This window comes from Astatotilapia calliptera, chromosome 6 (assembly GCF_964374335.1).
Source record: "Astatotilapia calliptera chromosome 6, fAstCal68.1, whole genome shotgun sequence".
NCBI classification, from domain to species: domain Eukaryota; kingdom Metazoa; phylum Chordata; class Actinopteri; order Cichliformes; family Cichlidae; genus Astatotilapia; species Astatotilapia calliptera.
In genome coordinates, this window is record NC_137427.1 from 349,885 (window position 1) to 365,539 (window position 15,655).

General features: G+C 45.2%; 1 protein-coding gene across 8 annotated transcripts; it reads right to left on the reverse strand.

Moving 5' to 3' along the window:
* Positions 1 to 245: 245 nt before the first annotated feature.
* Positions 246 to 13,859, reverse strand: tmem178a (transmembrane protein 178a). 8 transcript variants are annotated; one of them, XR_013909375.1, is made up of 6 exons: positions 13,252 to 13,856; positions 9,232 to 9,345; positions 8,323 to 8,460; positions 1,767 to 2,203; positions 946 to 1,052; positions 246 to 846 (listed from the first exon to the last, which is right to left on the reverse strand). XR_013909375.1 is itself a non-coding variant. In XM_026169592.2 (4 exons), exons 1-4 carry the CDS (start codon positions 13,748 to 13,750, stop codon positions 1,962 to 1,964), a joined length of 993 nt encoding a protein of 330 aa, XP_026025377.1. In that variant the 5' UTR covers positions 13,751 to 13,856; the 3' UTR covers positions 246 to 1,961. The 8 variants fall into 8 exon arrangements, 2 of the variants coding, with proteins under 2 accessions (XP_026025377.1, XP_026025379.1); XR_013909374.1 differs by having other exon boundaries at positions 1,323 to 2,203; XR_003272590.2 differs by having other exon boundaries at positions 246 to 1,052.
* Positions 13,860 to 15,655: the final 1,796 nt, after the last annotated feature.

Consider the following 15,655-nt stretch of genomic DNA (forward strand, 5'->3'; position numbering starts at 1 on the left):
AAAATAAGAAACCTGTACACGTGAGAACATCAGCTCTTCCAACTACCCGGGTCACACGGTTCATGTTACAGGTGAATGACAGACTTTTCTGAGCAGCAGCACATGTGACTGTCTCCACCGGGTACCTTCTAACTCACCTGGTAACTGGATCCAGTCCACGTGAGTTGTGCTGCCCTGATGTGCTCAGTGAAGCCTGCGCCTCTTCATTATGTGATGTTATCAGAACCACAATAACACGCCTCACACACATTTAACAAATATTTAATTCTCAGATATAAATACATCCAACAAATGCTGACAGATCTTCCACAGGAGCAGCTACAGGTGACGAGTCCCATCATGTTTACACCATGTATTTACAGCTGTGTCCAGCAGGGGGCAGCAAAGGTTCCATGAGGGGACAGTGGAGCTATGATGGGGTATCAGGAGGAACATGGGAGCTTTCAGTGTGGAATCTACAGGTTAAAGGTCGATAGTGATGGTGAGTCACCGTTTCACTCTGCGTGTCGGCTTGAAATTAAATAAAGTTCTGACTTTGAGCCGCATACAAACATTTCATCCACCGTCATTCTCCCTCAGGAGCCTAAAGACCTCGATGGGTCCGTCCCCCTGATACTCCTCCTCACGCTGATCATCAGCCCTCCTCCTGATGATGGGAAGGATGCTGTGGACATTCTCAGTTTGGTGTCTGCAGCTGGTGGATGAATGTTTGTAATTCCAGATGTTTTTGAAAGCTCAGAACCTGAACTTCAAACGTCCGATTCTGCTCGTACAGGGGGGTCACGAGAAGGCATCGGGGCTTCCGATAGGCTGATGCAGAGTCTCAGAGGCTGATACCTGAAAAAGCTTAAACATAAATGGTGTCATACCCTGTTTACAGAGGAGTCGGTGTCAGAGGTTAAAGGTCAACTCCTTTGTTTGATAACAGAGCGGCAGCACTGATACCTGGATCATCTGTCAGTGCGTTCCCTCCTGCGGGAAGCCTGAAGTCAGCGAGCAGCACCTGCTCAGCGTCGCAGAGTAAAGGGTTCAGTCTGTGGCTCAGCTCGCAGCTGAAAGCACATTTATATACACATCTGTGAGCGGCCGCCGCCATCCAAACCTGCAGCACGCCACCTGGTCACGTGACGCTCTGCAGCTCAGACTCTGATCCATCAGGCGGGATTCACACCTATCACGTTTTGAACTGGCTTGTGGATCCAAGCCGAACAAGAACAATCAGCTTTGCTTGTCTGTAATTGGCTGTCATCACTAAGAAGGCCACACCCGAACATCAAATGCCTAAGCAACGTGTGAACCCCGCATGACTGGATAACACTCACCTGAGCTCAGAGCGCTTGCGTGCACCTGAAGCTCCGCCCAACTGACTGATCGGAGCACAGCGCTCCGAAACATCCGCATGGGAAGGCTCCATGAAGATCACACCTGCAGCAGGTTTGGATCCCAGCGCACACCTGTGTGTGTGTGTGTGTGTGTGTGTGTGTGTGTGTGTTTCCTGTTATTGCTCCTGATGGGGACCCAGCTGCAGCAGCTTTGTGACCTGCCTCAGTTCAGGTGACCTTCACACCGATGAAGCTTCTGATTGGACGATGGGACAGCAGAAAGAAAACGGTGAGTCAGAGCTGACTGACAGACGGCTGCTGAGACCTGGCCACCTGTCTGACTCTCAACTGGGCTTTACATGTTTGATGTCAGGTAAGTACAGATGACTCACCTGATTGACCAACAGCTAATTTATCTTTTATTAACTTGATCACTGATGGTACCTTTGGCCACACCGCTGCAGAGATGGATCACAGGAACCAGGCGAGGCTCAGAGTGCACGCTGAGGTGACCTGAGCTGGGTCCAAATCAGGAGCACGAACAGGTGCGCAGCTCCGTCTGCAGTCCGAGGCCCCTCCTATTACGGAACCGGCCAAAAATACACCTTTTGTCGTCCGAGAATCATCCTCTTCCTCGCCTCAGACGGAGGACTCATGGGCGGTTTTGGACCGCAGTGCTCCGGCCCGGCTCAGGAAGGGGAAGGTGGTGCCGAGGCAGCCAGACGCTACAGTGAGACCCAGACTGGCCCAGGCGCAGCAGATGGACCAGCCATAACCGTGATCCACGTCAGCCGGCAGGCCGTAGATGAAGGGCGGGTTTCTGGAGAGGTCGTAGGTCACGCTGGCTGCATACGTGCACAGGGAGATGGTGCAGAAGATCCCTGAGAACGAATCAGAGACCAGATCAGACTGACACCTGAACCTGTGCTGGCTGTAATTGGCTGAGACCTGCAGGTGCATTACCAACAGGTAAAATATGAACCCTCTGACTGTCAACACAACCTGGTCTATAAGTGATGACGTATGAATCCTGCCTCCAGGTCCGAACTAGTCTGTGTTTACTAAGGCTGTTGTGTTTTTAACATGTTTTGTATCTTGTTCTATTTAATCTCAATAAACCCCTAAAAACATCCCTGTCGGCCTCTCTCTGTTTTTATCACCACTGTAATTCATTATTATCAGGATGTCCAAAAAACTCCCTGAAAAGCCTTCAGCTGATCCAAAATGCTGCAGCAAGAGTCCTGACAGGGACTAGAAAGAGAGAGCATATTTCTCCTGTTTTGGCTTCCTGTTAAATCCTGCTCCTCACATACAAGGTCTTAAATAATCAGGCCCCATCTTATCTTAATGACCTTGTAGTACCATATCACCCTATTAGAGCACTTCGCTCTCGCTCTGCAGGCCTACTTGTTGTTCCTAGAGTATTTAAAAGTAGAATGGGAGGCAGAGCCTTCAGTTTTCAGGCCCCTCTTCTGTGGAACCAGCTTCCAGTTTGGATTCAGGAGACAGACACTATCTCTACTTTCAAGATTAGGCTTCAAACTTTCCTTTTTGCTAAAGCATATAGTTAGGGCTGGACCAGGTGACCCTGAATCCTCCCTTAGTTATGCTGCAATAGACGTAGGCTGCCGGGGATTCCCATGATGCATTGAGTTTTTCCTTTCCAGTCACCTTTCTCACTCACTATGTATTAACACACCTCTCTGCATTGAATCATATCTGTTATTAACCTCTGTGGGAGTTTTTCCTTCCCACTGTTGCCAAAGTGCTTTCTCATAGGGGGTCATATGATTGTTGGGTTTTTCTCTGTATCTATGAAGCGCCTTGAGGCGACTTATGTTGTGATTTGGTGCTATATAAATAAAATTGAATTGAATTGTTCATTTTAAAGCACAGTAATAAAAACCTTCCGATGTAACTACAGCCCAGCACATGCAGCAGTATATTAACCTCACATTGTGGATGGATTATCTCAGTTGTTCTCCTGCCTGAAGTTTGGTCCGTTTACAGCAGTGGTCCCCAACCCCCAGGCCCCGTTTGGTACTGGGGCGCGAGAGTTGAGGCTCGGGTGTGAAATTTATGGTTTTCAGGGTTGCTATCGTTAATTTGGTTTCCCTGGGTCTTTTCCCGTGTTGTAGTCGTGTGTCTTATTTTGAAAGAAATATGTACATGTTACCAAAGCAAACAGAGAGCATAAAGAGAGGTGGATGTTACTCTCAAGGTTGTTGGCACATTTCAGGAGGGCGCAGCTAATAAAGTTAAACAATTACACAGTGAATTCACGTTTATTGTTATTCTTACAAAATACCACAGTTTGTGTCTTTGTCGTTTCATTTTATTTTGTTGTATTTACCCGCCACACCTTAAAGGCCGGTCCATGAAAATAGTGTCGGACATTAAACCGTCTGTGGCACAGAAAGGGTTGGGGACCGCTGTTTCACAGCATCCTGCCATGTGATTGCATTTGTCCCTAACCATCGGGAACCCTCACGTTAACTTTTTTCCACTCGATAAAAGTTAACGTTATGTTATGCTAACATAGCTGTGTTGCTAGCAATCACGTAGCACATCATTATATAGCAGCTAGCCAAGCTTCAGTAACCCTACAAACGTCACTGCTGTTTAGTTTTCTGTCTTCATTTATGTTGGAAGTGATAGCAGAGCTGTACGTTTGAATCTGTTTCAGAAATCTCTCAGTCAGAACATGCTATATCATGTTGAGGTGGAAGCTAGCGAGCTAACTTCCTGCTAACTTCTAACTCTGTTAAATTTCATAAATTCTGTTTTCATGGATGTTAAACCTAATTGTTACACCTGGTAAAGCAGCAATGCTGATCATTTTATTAAAGATGAAAGAATTTAGACAGTTTTTAACTCTCAGTGATGCTGCAGTGATCGTTTGACTTTGGGCCCGGAAACGGCTCAAAGAGCAGAGAGGGAGCCTTCCTCAGTGTCAGTGCCTCAGTATTAGAAACAGGAGATACCGTGAGAAACATCCCTGTTAAGGTGAGTCTGTTCACTTTCGGGTAAAGGTAAGCCGTTATTCAGTGTTATTTATTTCAGTGTTTCACTTGTTTCTGAGCTTGTTTTATTCAACTTTAATGTCTCACTGGAGAGCTGTCACCACATCTGCAAATGAATCTTTCACTAACTTTATTCCCTGATGTAGAAACGTGCTGTCCTTCTTTTAACAGCTTACTCCGAATTAAAACAACGCCACCCCTCACCAACTATCTTGGCGTCACTGGTACCGCACTCTCCCGGTCCCCAACAGAACACAGTTCATTACCGTGGCAGACTCCGGCTCCACCTCAGCTCCAGGTAACCACGGTGTGCCCCAGGGTCCTGTGCTCGGACCCCTTTACTGCACCACCTATTCGCCCCTCCTTGGTCAGATCATCTGCCTCCAGGTCTCTGCTTGCTTTTCTATGCTGATGATACAAACCCTCCACCCTGCTCCCCCCACAGTCACTTGTCAATTAGAACATGGACGTAGACCAGCATTTTGTGGGAGAAACGTTTCATCATCATCCTGGTGACTTCTTCAGTCTCAGCTGACTGCAGGTTTCCCCAAGCTTACATTTGCATAATGACTGAAACCAGCCACTCAAGGAACAATGGGCTGGGAGGTCAGTTCCTTAATCTTAATTATGCAAATTCTCATGACTATTGATCAACAACCACTGATCAACCTGATCAAACCTTCAGGTAAGAAGTTATGACCTGCAGTCAATCTGGGTCAGATATAAACCAAGTTTAGTTTATTTTAGTTATGCTGACTTTTTACAGTCAGTTACAATAACTCGTACTGCGTACTAGCTAGCATGATGGAGTGTTTATACAGCTGGGTGGGAGCTTTGATGTTACTGATAGTGAACTTTATTTTATTCATAATGTTAGTTATTAGAGTTTCCAACCGTCCCGTACAAACGGAATTGTCTCGCATTCAGAGAAAATATTATGCGTTTGGTATTGAGCTGAAAAGAAACACAGTTTGTGCCGGACTTCAGCTACAATGAAAAAGACACAAAGCTGGAGTTATTCTGTGTTTGCTGCACAGCTGCCTCTTCTTTTCTCAGTCTCTCCCCTCTCTCTCCTGTTGCTACTTCAATCATGAAACTGATCAATGATCAGCTGATCGGCTTTTCTCTCTTGTTTGTTTATCGCTCACTTTGCGCCAGAAAGAAGAAACCAGCGGATGTCGTGCTAAACAACAGCAGCACGTTTAAGCTTGATCAGCTGTTGTTAGAATTTATTTAATATTAATTTCTAGTATCAGCTGATGTTTGCTGGAGCCACAGCTGTAAAGCTGCTGGTCATGATGTCGGTTTGGTTATGTGGTGAGAGGGAAACATGAAGATGAAACCAGGAGACGTCCTTACTGAACCATCAGAGCTGAACAGGTGATGGAGAAACAGGTTTACCTTTTAGGTGACATGAATGAGTTGAAGTTATGAGCTGTTTCTGAGAGACAAATAACACCAGGATCCTTTTCTATGTAGCTGACAGCTGGTAAACTTATTCTCATTTAAAATGTCTCACTTTTAATAAATGATGACCTGAATCTTACAACCAAAGTTTTTATTTGATGTAAAATGTATAGAGATCATACATATACCAACAAGACTGTACATCACTGTCACAACAGAGAGAGAGAGAAAGCGAGTTTTGAGATCTGAGAGATTTGTGACGTTTAGCGTGTTTGGAGTGTGTAGTTAATGTGTTGTCTTGTGTAGTTAGTGTGTAGTGTTGTGGATAGTTTTGTGTGTCAGAACAATGAGGCGGCTGCTGTCTCCAGGTAGAAACAGGAGTGATACACCTGCTGCTGTCAGACCTGCAGGCATCAGGCTGTGATGTTCTCCTTTATAGTGGACAGAAATATTTGCAGTGGCACAAATAATTTGTGGCACCTTATTGAAGAACAGCTGATTGTTCTGTAAATAGTTTGAAATGGTTATTTAAAAAATCAAGGTAAATAGCTGCAAATAACTTTGTTTGCAAACTTGTGCATATGATTTTAAAATTGACCATTTCTATTTGCATTTAAAGTTATGAAATATGATTCAAGAAAATGTTTGTGGTTGTTACAGTAAAAAACTTTTCTACTCGAATTTGATGTTTTTTGAGTCTGATTTTAGACGTCAAAAGTGGTTAAAATGGCTGATTACACCCTGGACCCCAGAGGGTTAAATATTTTTTTAAAGTAACGGAATAGTTACTTTTCAAGTAATTAATTACTTTTAGAATCTTGTAACTCAGTTACTAACTCAGTTACTTTTTTAAAGAAGTAACTAGCAGTGTTGGTCAAGTTACTTGAAAAAAGTAATCAGTAACTAATTACTGATTACTTCCCCAAAAAAGTAATCCCGTTACTTTACTGATTACTTATTTTCAAAAGTAATTAATTACTTAGTTACTTTTTAAAAACACGATTTACAGCCTGAAGAGGTGATAAAGCGATAGATCTTTCAGCCCAATTCTACTTTTTCTGCATAATCCATCATACAAAATGTAATCAAATGGAAAAGTCTCTTTTTAAAACTTGTTTTATCAGTTTTAATCTTTTAACTTTATGCATCAAGCAAAAATTTAATTATCTGCAACATTCTCTGACTTGAAGAAATTAGTTTAACATTTAAACCTATTTTCTGCACATTCCAGCACATAAAATAAAAATATTTGTTGTGTTTACACTCAGTCTTTCAAATAGATGCAAGTAAAACACAGCAGAAAATAAATAAAGTCAAAGACTCAGCGGTGCTGTTGCTCTATTTTCACCTGTAAAGCAGGAGTGGGGCAGGCGGAGGTTTACCCTGGTGCAGGTGTGCCGCGGTCAGTGGAAGAATCCGCGAGTTTCTCTGTGAGTTTCCCATTACGTCGTAGCTACTCGGTGCTTGTTGGAAGTTTAGGGGTTTTTTCGCTGTAAAAAGAAGTTTTCTTCCCACGCACAGCGGACACTAATGTTTTTGTCACTTTTTATGGAATCAAACTCAAAGTAAGGTCAGTACTTCCACGCTGTAAACGCTGCACGCTCATACTCTCTCTGCACTCGATATATGATCCACTGTTGATCTGCACACAGCTGTTGTCACTAACGTCGCACTCGCTTACGTCACTGTCATGAGACACTCTCGCAAAAAATCACGGTTTTAGTAACGCAGCGTTCCTACGGGAAAGTAACGGTAATCTAATTACCGTTTTTGCAATAGTAATCCCTTACTTTACTCGTTACTTGAAAAAAGTAATCAGATTACAGTAACGCGTTACTGCCCATCTCTGGTAACTAGTAACTATAATTAATTATTTTTTCAAAGTAACTTGGCCAACACAGCTCACCACATGGCTGGATTACTGCAGTGGGTCCTGTTTGGGTTTGGAGAGGCTCCAGTATGCACTGAGCTCTGGGGACACGTCACCCCCACCCTCATCTCCACGGATTCCTGATGATCCTCATTCTCATTTATAAATGCCCGAGTCTGACTTGCTGCACCCTGAGCTTTACTCCATCACTGGAGTCCATCAGTAACCTTGTCAAAACTCACCTCAACAAAACCGTCCACCTCTAGCCTTCTTTTGTTTATTTACAGTCTTTGTAAACATCCTTGGGTTTCGTCACTAAGCAAATGTGAGTCATTACTCAGGGCAGGCAGGTTAATAAGGTTTACCAGTCTGCACTCGTAGGTTTAGAAGTTTATATGGCAGGAGTATGCACACCACACTGAAACGTTACAGTGTGGCGCTGTACACTGCCATGGAAACAAACACATCACCTTTTACTTGAATCTTTCTAAATGATTTCACGTTGATGCTCTGATAGCCGAGCCCACTCAAATCTCTCTGGTGATTTTTTTTGTCGGCGCAATTCTATTTATAAAGTGCCAAATCACCACAGCTGCCTGAAGACGCTTTCTATGGTCAGATGAAGACAGTACTCGCTGTGAACCTCAGCTGCGACCAGCAGGGGGAGACACTGGGCTGCTGCACAGAGCAGGTGAGTTACCTGCCATGAGGAAGAGCAGCCCAGAGACGTGCTGCGTCAGGCTCTCCTCCCAGAAGAAGCCCACCGACGCCACAATGCTCCCGCACAGCAGGACGGCCGCCGCCATGCCCAGGAAGCCTGCCGTGATGCGCCGCAGGTCTGTGGACGCACACACACGCACGCACGCACACAGTGATCAGTGCAGGAAATGAAGGAACACAAAACATTGCCGTGGTAACCACTCCTTGGTACTGTTACATAAAACTGATGGTGTGTTTCCGTGGCAACAGTGACTGGCAGTGAGGTTGGCGGCGAGAACACAAGCCAATTACAGGAAGAGTTCAAAGATGGAGAGTGATCTATAATCTATAATCAGGGACGTGAGCAGTGAACAGGGCGCTGACGCGCTCGGTGATGTCACAGAGGTAAAATCCTGTGATGTGATTGGTGCTGAGGCAACTCCAAGCACACAGAGCGTTGGTGTAAAGAGAGCCGAGCGTCCAATCATAGCAACCTCGCTGAGCGGTCGTGTGACGCAGCGTCCAAGGTCGCAAGCATGTGCCCGGCAGGAAGCGGAGGATCACTTCTTCTTCTTCTTCTGTGAGACTGAAACACACACAGCTGACTGCTCTTAGGGTCACCTGCACAGGTGTGAAAACACCCACAGTCTGAGAAACACCGACTGACCCTGAACGCCACACTGAGGGAACACACACAAACACACACACACACACACAGACACACATACAGACACACACACACACACAGACACACACACACAGACACACACATACAGACACACACACAGACTGAAGCTTGTCACACAGACGCTCCGTGTGGAGACGCGACTAAGACTCTGATGTGGTCATATAATCATTGTTAGTGATTACTGCTGTGTGTGTGTGTGTGTGTGTGTGTGTGTGTACTCACGCAGCAGGTGCCACTCGTCCTGCTGGATGGTCCTGGTCAGGTTCAAGGGGATGTTCCTCAGTCTGATTGGCTGAGAAAAGTGATACTTGACGGCGGTGCAGCGATCTGCAATGCCTGCAAAGTCACACAGGTGAGACACCTTTAAGATTCACGTACTGATGTACCTGAGCTGATAGCATCACCACACCTGCTGTTTCCAGACTAGAGCTGGGCGATAGAACGATAACGATATGTATCGCGATATAACTTTTACTCGATAGAGAAATTAAGCTATCGCGATAGACCTCGCCGCTCTTGTCCTCTTAAAAAAAAAAAAAAAAGGTCAGCCGATCCAAATTAAGTAGCGCAGAGCCGAACCAATCACAGCCGCAGCGTCACGTCGCGTGACTTGCTACATACAGCACAAGTGCCAAGCCGCACGTGTGTTTGTTTGGGAAGCAGCCAGCGGGTAATGGAGGAAATGAGTGTGCCGACTAGAAAAATCAACCGAGCGTGACCGAAGAGAAAACAGATGATGGTTCCAACGCCGGAGAGATTGTCGAACGGAAGAGCCATAGAAGTTCCGTAGTGTGAAGGTATTTCGGCTATTTCAAGTCTGACAAAAAACAGAGTAGCGTGCACTGTAAATTGTGCCGAAAGCAAGTCTGGAAATACAATAAACTGGTGCATGCGTCACACTGTGCGCCACGTTATTGTTTCGGTGAAATGAATTTCTACAATACTGTTAATTCTACTCTCTGCAGTGTTTAAATGCTTACATATACACACAGTTACTGTCCCTCCACACATACGACTCGGTTCTGCTTCTATGCCCCAGCTTTGTTTACTTTTTCCCACCGAGGCTTCTAGACTTCTGATTGGCCTACATTTCTGCACGGTTAGGAATCTAGCGCCACCTGCTGCTTTGGCATGTTCATAGCAGCGTTTTCCTTCATTTCTGCCTTTATGTGTGAACGGGATTATTTTTTAAAACGGAAACGGAAAATCTCCGTTTTCAAAAATACCCGTGTACGTGTGGACGTAGCCTCAGTCTCTGACTGGAAGCGCTAATTCGTCATTCGGCTTTTGTCAGACTAAAGTAACTGTTAAAACTGTTTGAAAAGCTCAGCTATACAACAAGGAGAGATTGAGAATTTCCTTTTAGTTCTCAGTTTATTTGATATTGACAAAAGTTAGTCAGTTTTGTCTGTTCTTCTGTAAAACAAACTAAGATTTATTTTTAGAATTAATATTTTGTTTCTAAGTGGAATTGACAATTTAGTCTGTTTCGTTTGTTCTATTTTGAAACTTAAACGCTTTAGCGGCTGCCTTTTGTGTAGTTTGCAATATTTGCCTTTATTTATCTGAAAAAGTCTCGTGTTCCTTAAGTACATCTACCCTGTTGAACTTATTATGGGAAATAAATATTTAAATAAAAACAAGCTGCTGATTATTTCACATTTTACTTGTGAGCAACGGCACATTTAAATCTTACAAATATAGTTATTTGGCTGATATCGTGATAGATATCGTTATCGCCTGAAATGAAAAAAACATATCGTGATTAGGGCTGGGCGATATGACCCAAAATTCATATCTCGATATTTTTTAGCTGGATGGAGATATAAGATATATATCTCGATATATATTTTTTTTAAGCCATAAAGTAAGAACAAAAAGAGAGTTCTTAGTCAAAGCTGTGTCCCAGATGTCACACAGGCACTTTTATTAACATACAGCACAGATGTACATGAAAAATTACTCAAAATTAAATTATGAGCATTCATTAAATAATAATGCTCCATAAATAAAAGAAAACAAGGTTGTTTTTGTGCTAAACAAAGAGCTCACAATTGTGCAGTCAAAATGTAAACTAAAAGACGCTGAGCGTAATAACAAAGACAGATTTCACAGCTGCTCTGTTCCCAAGTTTTGCTGTGTGACTGACAGCCTGGAGTTTGAAATCCGCTTCATAACCACGTCTCTTACAGGTGCCATTTATGGTCCTTATACACACACAATACGGTAATATTACGTTGATGGACAGTACGTATCACTCCGCGAAGCTCTTCGGTAGCCGTAATGCGCCGACAATCTATCAAGCGGTGCAGCTCCGTAGCTTACCAAAGTCGTACTCAAACATTTTGACAGATTGCTGAGCGCCGTGTACCACATAAAATCGGTTCGCGGCCATCAAGCACAACCAGAATTCATACATAAGGCGCGCTGTCAACTTTTGAGAGAATGAAAGGATTTTAGGGTTAGCGCGGTTAGCTCGTTAGCATGTTTAGCTCGTTAGCACGTTGACGCCGTCCAGCCCCACGCATGGGGCGATGCGCAGTAACTCGTTAACGGAGATTTGCCGTGTCCGTCTTGTCGCTGCCTGCACGTGAAGCGATGGGGGAGGAGGGGGAGTTGTCTTCAGTGAAGGCGAGGCGGAGTAACGTTGCGTAGAGACAAAAGTGGACGAAAGAGAGGCAAACTTGCGGCTCCACAACTATAATTATAACGTAACATAGACTATATCGATATAAAGGATATTGTCACATCTTATATCTCGTATAAAAAAATATCGATATGTTTTAAAAACTCGATATATCGCCCAGCTCTATTCCAGACCCAAGCTGACAAAACGTAGCAAACCCACATTAAACATCCTCTCAGGTTACATGAGGGCGGGACTTCTATACATGCCAGACATCATCAGCATGGCGTCACATGATCGGTGTGTGTACATCCACAACTACACAACATGCACAACATCCTCCAACTGGGCCAACCAGGACTAACTAGGACTAACACTAACCAGGAGCAGGACAGCCGAGGACCAGAACTAACCAAACTGACCACGATAAGGACTAACAGGGACTAACCAGAACTCACTAGGATAAGGACTAGCCTGGCCCAGGACTAAGATCCGTGTGGACCCTGTGATGTGTGCCAGCTCTGAGCCGAGATGAACTCGATCCAGACATGACTGCAGTGCTTTGAGGTGACAGTTGTGATTTGGTGCTTTATAAATAAAGCTGAATTGAATTGGTTAGAGCAAACGGATGCCGACGCCATATAAACAGGAAGTACTGCTGCTTTTTGCTGGCCCTCCTCGCAGGTATCAATCGATCTAATTGGATCTGAGCTCCAGCCTAATGCAGTGTAATGATATGTAACATAATGTCGGCTGATGCAATTTGGAGTGCTCTGATCTGATGTGCGGTCCAGCTCCTCGCCGCTCGCCATCGCTGTGACCTCCAGCTCTCAGCTCGGCAGCCAGCCAGACTGCAGACACACACTCTGCAGAAACCGGGCCGGCGGCGTCCAAGCTCCTCTTGGGTCAGCACAAAAACGCAGCCCTACAAGTCCCACGATGCACCTCTCTCTGAACCTCACAGTTACTGCGGGGTTCAAGAGGGCGTGGCCTCACACTAATGGTGACCATGTGATTTATGCTACTACCTGCTGTGATGTCATCCAGTGTTAAACAACACCGGATCATCCGTGTGTGTGTGTGTGTGTGTGTGTGTGTGTGTGTGTGTGTGTGTGTGTGTGTGTGTGTGTGTGAGAGAGAGAGCAGGACGGTTACGTTTCTTCAATCATCCATCGGTAACTGATAGAACCATGTTTATGTATGACGTCATTATTGATCATGCCTGTGGTGAAACCATGAGGATTAAAAGACTTCAACGAACCTGCGAGTCTGCGTTGAGATACAGTGTGTGTGTGTGAGTGTGTGTGTGTGTGTGTGTGTGTGTGTGTGAGTGTGTGTGTGTGTGTGTGAGTGTGTGTGTGTGAGTGTGTGTGAGTGTGTGTGTGTGTGTGTGAGTGTGTGTGTGTGTGTGTGTGTGTGTGTCTGTGTATTTCTGTTCAGCTCCATGAAATCACTAACAATGTGCTCCTGTCACGCATTAACCTGCACACACACGCTGCCGTGTATATAAACACACACACTGAACATGTGTGTGTTTCTGCAGTCTGAACCCAGTCGATGAGTTAGCGTGTGTTAACCTGCACCGTTATTCTGCAGTGTGTGTGTGTGTTTCTGACCCCGGTCGATGAGCTTGTCGATGTCCGGGTCCAGCCCCTTGAAGTAGCACTTCCTCCACAGGCCGGAGTGGGTGGAGAACAGCGGCCTGCCGCACTCCGTCTCCAGGATGCCCATCCCCAGGATGGCCCGCCAGTTCTCCAGCAGCTCCTCCTCCCTGCTGCCCACATGCACGGGCTTCATGAGCGCCACGTCCCGGTGCCGGGGCCCGCTGTCCACCAGCGGTAGGTGGTAGATGGGCATCTCGCGGTTCTTCTGGTCGTTGGAGTCGGAGCCGTGCCGGTCGCAGTTCTCCTTGTGCCTGCGCGTGTCCGTCTCGTACCAGTGGTCGGTGGAGATGGCGGTGACGAGCAGCAGCAGCGACAGCACGCTGAGCGCGAGGCTCACCGCGGACACCGTCACCGTAGCCGGTCGGGCTCGCTCCATGGCCGGGACATGGACCGGGCTGGTCCCGGAGCCCCTGTCCGCTCGATTCCCGCCGCTGTTCCCGTTACTGGGCATCTTCTGCTGCCATCCTCCAGATCAGCCGTTCCCCGTTTGCCCTCGAGAGCGCGTTGTCATGCCGACTGACCGTCAGAGATGCGTCAAGGTGGAGGCAGGTAACCCCCTCAGAACCGGAAGTCCCCGGAGAGCGCCTTCAGAATAAAACGTTTGTCTCCGCAGGAGGAGGACAATAATAATAATGACGATGAAAATGTTGAAAATAATAATAACAACAACCAGGTTAAACAGCGGAAAGCTTTGTCTGAGACGGTCAGCTGCTGCAACATGCAGAAATATTCAAAGTGAGATTAGATTAGATTAGATAGAACTTTATTAATCCCTCGGGTGGGTTCCTCTGGGAAATTTGATTTCCAAAAAAGCACAGCACCGACAGAAGTTACAGAGTTACAGAATATTATATATATATATATATATATATATATATATATATATATATATATATATATATATATATATATATATATAATACAGAGACAATATAAATAAAATATACGAAGGGGATAAATAGAATAAATAGGAATAAAAATAAAAATAAAAATACAAGATTCATCTGTCCGTGATGCTGCTTCAGCGTGCAGCGGTTTAGGAGCTTAACGTTCTGCCTTCAAAAGTTCATTTTGCTCGTTTTAACAGAATGAAAACAGCCGATTCTTGTATTTGCTCCTGCACTTTACGCCTATCACTCACGTCAAACTGTCACCAAAACTTTATTTTGAAAGTACAAGCCGGAAACGCTTAGAGTTGCGGGTTTTGTTGTCCTGCAGCTCAGCGCACATGAACGCATGATGAACACATGAAGCTCCTCCCTGATCGACTCGTTTCTGCGGCTTTCAGGTACACCGCTCTTTGCCGCGGAAACGTTGCCATAGAAACAGCATCAGCAGGTTTATGTTTTAGGACGGAGTGAAAACGATCCGCAGTACAGAGTTTTACATTGAAATCAGACAGGAAGCATCGTGTGACGTCACGGCAGGGGCCTGACTGCTGAGCTGGGTGCGGACTGATCAGAGGTATTGATCAGGATGTTTCTCCTGAGGCGTTCACTGACCTCAACTCTGTTGCTGGGCTCCATGCTGCGTTCAGAGTCCGCCCACAGCGTCAGACCGCTCTGAAAGGACGAGAGGTCACATGTACCAGAGATACCTTCTGTGAACGGTGCTCGGTGACAGTGGGGAGGAAGAACGACCTCTAAACAGGAAGACATGCCGAGCACGATCAGGGTGGAGAGAGAGATGCAAACAAACTCCAGCAGCTTTGTCCTCTTTTTTTTTTCTTGCAAATATTTTTATTAAAAAAAGAAAACAACACAGTACTTGCACTTACCAAAATACAATTAACCTTTCTTCATTTTCCTAAGTAAATATACTTATATATGAGAAAAACAACAAAACAAAAACACACTCTAAAACAAAGAAGATTATCAGCATACAGAGAGGTCTCCAAAGGTTGATTCTGTTCATCTGAACGTTTTCAGTGGGAGAAACGTTTCGTCATCATCAGGTGACGTCTTCAATCTTATCAACAGGACATTTGCATAATGACTGGGAGGTCCTTAATCTTAATTATGCAAATTCTCATGACCATTGATCAATGGCCATGAGTCCCACTCACAGAGAGTTGGGGAATGGCTGCAATCACATCATTGTAAGATGGTGACAGATGTACCCTTAGGCCCCTCCTCGATTCAGAGATGGTCTTTCCCTTTTCATGTAAATGGCCTTCTTGACTCCGCCCTCAAACCAGTGCTCCTCCCTGTCCAGGATGTGAACATCCTCATCATTGAAAGATGAGGATGTTCAGTGGGCTGGTTTCAGTCTTTGTGCAAATGTCCTGTTTAGAAGATTGAAACCTGCAGACAGCTGAGACTGAAGACGTCACCTGGATGATGATGAAATGTTTCTC

Bases quoted from the DNA above. Each gene is read 5' to 3' on its own strand.
- tmem178a (XM_026169592.2), bottom strand. From the start codon at position 13,750: ATGCCCAGTAACGGGAACAGCGGCGGGAATCGAGCGGACAGGGGCTCC. The intron at 9,346-13,251 runs GTCAGAAACACA...GTGACTTTGCAG, and splicing joins CGACAAGCTCATCGACCGGG to GCATTGCAGATCGCTGCACC. The intron at 8,461-9,231 runs GTGAGTACACAC...GTGCGTCCACAG, and splicing joins GGACGAGTGGCACCTGCTGC to ACCTGCGGCGCATCACGGCA.